This window comes from Perkinsus marinus (assembly GCF_000006405.1).
Source record: "Perkinsus marinus ATCC 50983 genomic scaffold scf_1104296929816, whole genome shotgun sequence".
Classification (NCBI taxonomy): Eukaryota; Perkinsozoa; order Perkinsida; family Perkinsidae; genus Perkinsus; species Perkinsus marinus.
The window spans coordinates 1-2,594 of NW_003216349.1; the positions used below are offsets into that span (position 1 = coordinate 1).

General features: G+C 43.5%; 1 protein-coding gene across 2 annotated transcripts; it reads right to left on the reverse strand.

Moving 5' to 3' along the window:
* Nucleotides 1-1,544: 1,544 nt before the first annotated feature.
* Pmar_PMAR008847 (hypothetical protein) lies at nt 1,545-2,594 on the reverse strand (the record flags this gene model as incomplete). Of its 2 annotated transcripts, XM_002787235.1 has the most annotated exons (5): nt 1,545-1,842; nt 1,886-2,033; nt 2,092-2,246; nt 2,307-2,402; nt 2,457-2,594. In XM_002787235.1, coding segments are annotated over 5 exons (612 nt in total), but the record flags the coding sequence as incomplete, so codon positions are not given. The 2 variants fall into 2 exon arrangements, with proteins under 2 accessions (XP_002787281.1, XP_002787282.1); XM_002787236.1 differs by having other exon boundaries at nt 2,092-2,594.

The window sequence follows — 2,594 nt, forward strand, 5'->3', positions numbered from 1 at the left end:
CCGCCATCAGACCGCTATCGAGGATCATCCCATGAGAGATATGGATGGATAACACTCCATCATCACTACCAGCAACAGCAGTAGTCTCTTACACATAGATCACCGGTCCACATCCTCCAATGAACAATAGATATTTAGCCTGAGTGTGGACTTCGAACCATCTGTATAACATAGGGATAAAGCAGAACATTGCAGACTCTATCCCATACCTATAGAGATACCACAGAGAAGTCTAGTAAGTTGAGCTTAATCATCATCATAGACACGGCGCAGCATACATTGCGCCACAATACGACAACAGTGATGACGATGATGATATCAAATGATATTTCATAATCCGAACTGTTATCCAATCCTCCTCCTCCTCTTTGCACTTACACCACAAATTGGCCTCTAAAGGAGAGTGTGCTCGTAACCGCCACTTGTAGAAACTGTGCACAACGCAAGGATGCTTCTACAAATAACTTCGACACACTCAAAGACAATCTGACATAATGAGACCTATCAGACATGATGGATAATAGCGAAGTAGTAAGCGCTAAAGTCTGATAGAGTTCATATAAGCATTTCTGTTAATGTCACCACACTCAGCATCAACCATTCACATCGAGGTTACATGAATCAGAAGAGACTTGTCAATTAACAAGCTAGGAGTAGGATCGGGCTGAACTATAGCACTATAGTTAAGCTAAGACTGCTACGGGAAGACTGGAACCTGGAATAACGGTTAACTGATGGGGAAGTGATGTAGATATGAGAGGCTGAATCGTTTAATGACGCTATCGTCTCAGACTGTGAGATAGCGTCATTAAACGATTCAGAACGACTGTGAGTCACAGTGTTCGGTGAGTGTATCTAGGAGCATCATAGTTTATAGTAGATGTTGACGATGCTCAACCCAAACTTCTGATATGATATTAATGAGGAACTGTCTGTTGTGATGCTGCCAGGAAGGATCTATACGGCCATGCTTAGTTATCATCGTCGTTCCGTACTCTCCCCCCCACCAGAGCCAATCCCCACTCACACTAACTTCATCCAGTAGGACGCATCCCTGTACTCGCCAATTATGCCTCCTGATGCTGATGGTCGTGATACCCGGGAGTAGAACTCAGAGTTCCTATTGTTGGGCGGTCGACCACGACTACGACGAGGCCCAGGCCGAGGCCGAGGCCGAGCTGAATATACGACACTGTAGAGCATTGATTCTCATCATTGCTACGAGCCGAGGGATGATCCCTGTTAAATTGTCCACTGCCACTATGTTCTATTCCAGCATGCGGAACCTGGTCAGCAGGCACAAGATGTCGGATGCTGAATTGATCTCATCAATACCACTACTCACATCGAGCAGAGTAGCGTCCGATGTTGCAGTATGCGAGGGATGTGACAGCATAGGAAAAGACTGATACAACCGAGTCCCTGACCTAGATGACGACACCTGTCCAACCAGGACAGCAGCAGCAGCAGCAGCCACAGCCGCAGCCGGAACAACACTTGCGATATGCTACTCTCATAAGTCTACACAAGGTGACTCTATAGGTAGACAAGTAAGATCTCACAACGAGGATGAAAGCTTATACAACATAATAATGAGAGGGTTGTCAATCATACCAATAGTATGGTTAATATAGTATATCATACTCCTCATACAAGGTTCTGGACGTGTGCATAATCATAATAATAATCGTTATCATCACAGTTTAGGTATGTAGTAGATAATTTGAGAGCGCAGACTATTATATCTTTGTATAGTAAATCTTGCTCTTATCGGGCTCTATGTGGTAAAGAGTTCTTCAGCCAGTATCCCCCTGAAGGGAGATACGCTATAACTACGATAACCTGAATAAGTAGTGTAGTGGGAGAAGAAGGTTATATTACATACCAGAAGAATGACCGATGTTGTTGGGAAGACTCTTTGATCTGAGTATATAGCGCCAATCTTATCTACACCCCAGAGATCGATACCATAAACCAAGGTAGAACCTATGCTCCTATACCCCTTGTAGTTACATACTGCTATGACGTGGTATCTGATGATGAGCATGGGTATGATAATGATGATGATGAGATAACGAGTGATCTCATTACTCAGTAAGCTGGAAATGATGGTATACAATAGCAGGTATTTGGGAATCATACGCGGCCTTACCAATACCTAGGAGAATAGTTAGACCAAATATCATGAAGAATTCCCATGGGGTGGGATCTCTGTTTTTAATCCATTTATCAGGAGTTGAAGGATCCTGAGGAGATGCAGTAATTATGATACTTTGATCCTGTGATGAGGGGACTAGCGATAGCACCTGTCTGAAGTTTTCAACTATGCCTCTATTACTGTAGAAGAGGGCAATCCGAAGAACGAAAAAGATAGTGAGAATAGCAGCTCCAATGAGGATGGCCTGTGATGTGATAAGTAGTAAGATAAGTAGTAAAGGTAGTGGATACGTTATTACTATTCGACGTTTGAGGTATCCCTTATATATGAGCAAACCGTATACCCAAGATGACAGGCCTTGTGTGAAGAATAGGATTCCGACGAGGAATGGTATGACCCTCTGGCTAGATATGGAGTTGCTACGAAGGTAGAGAAT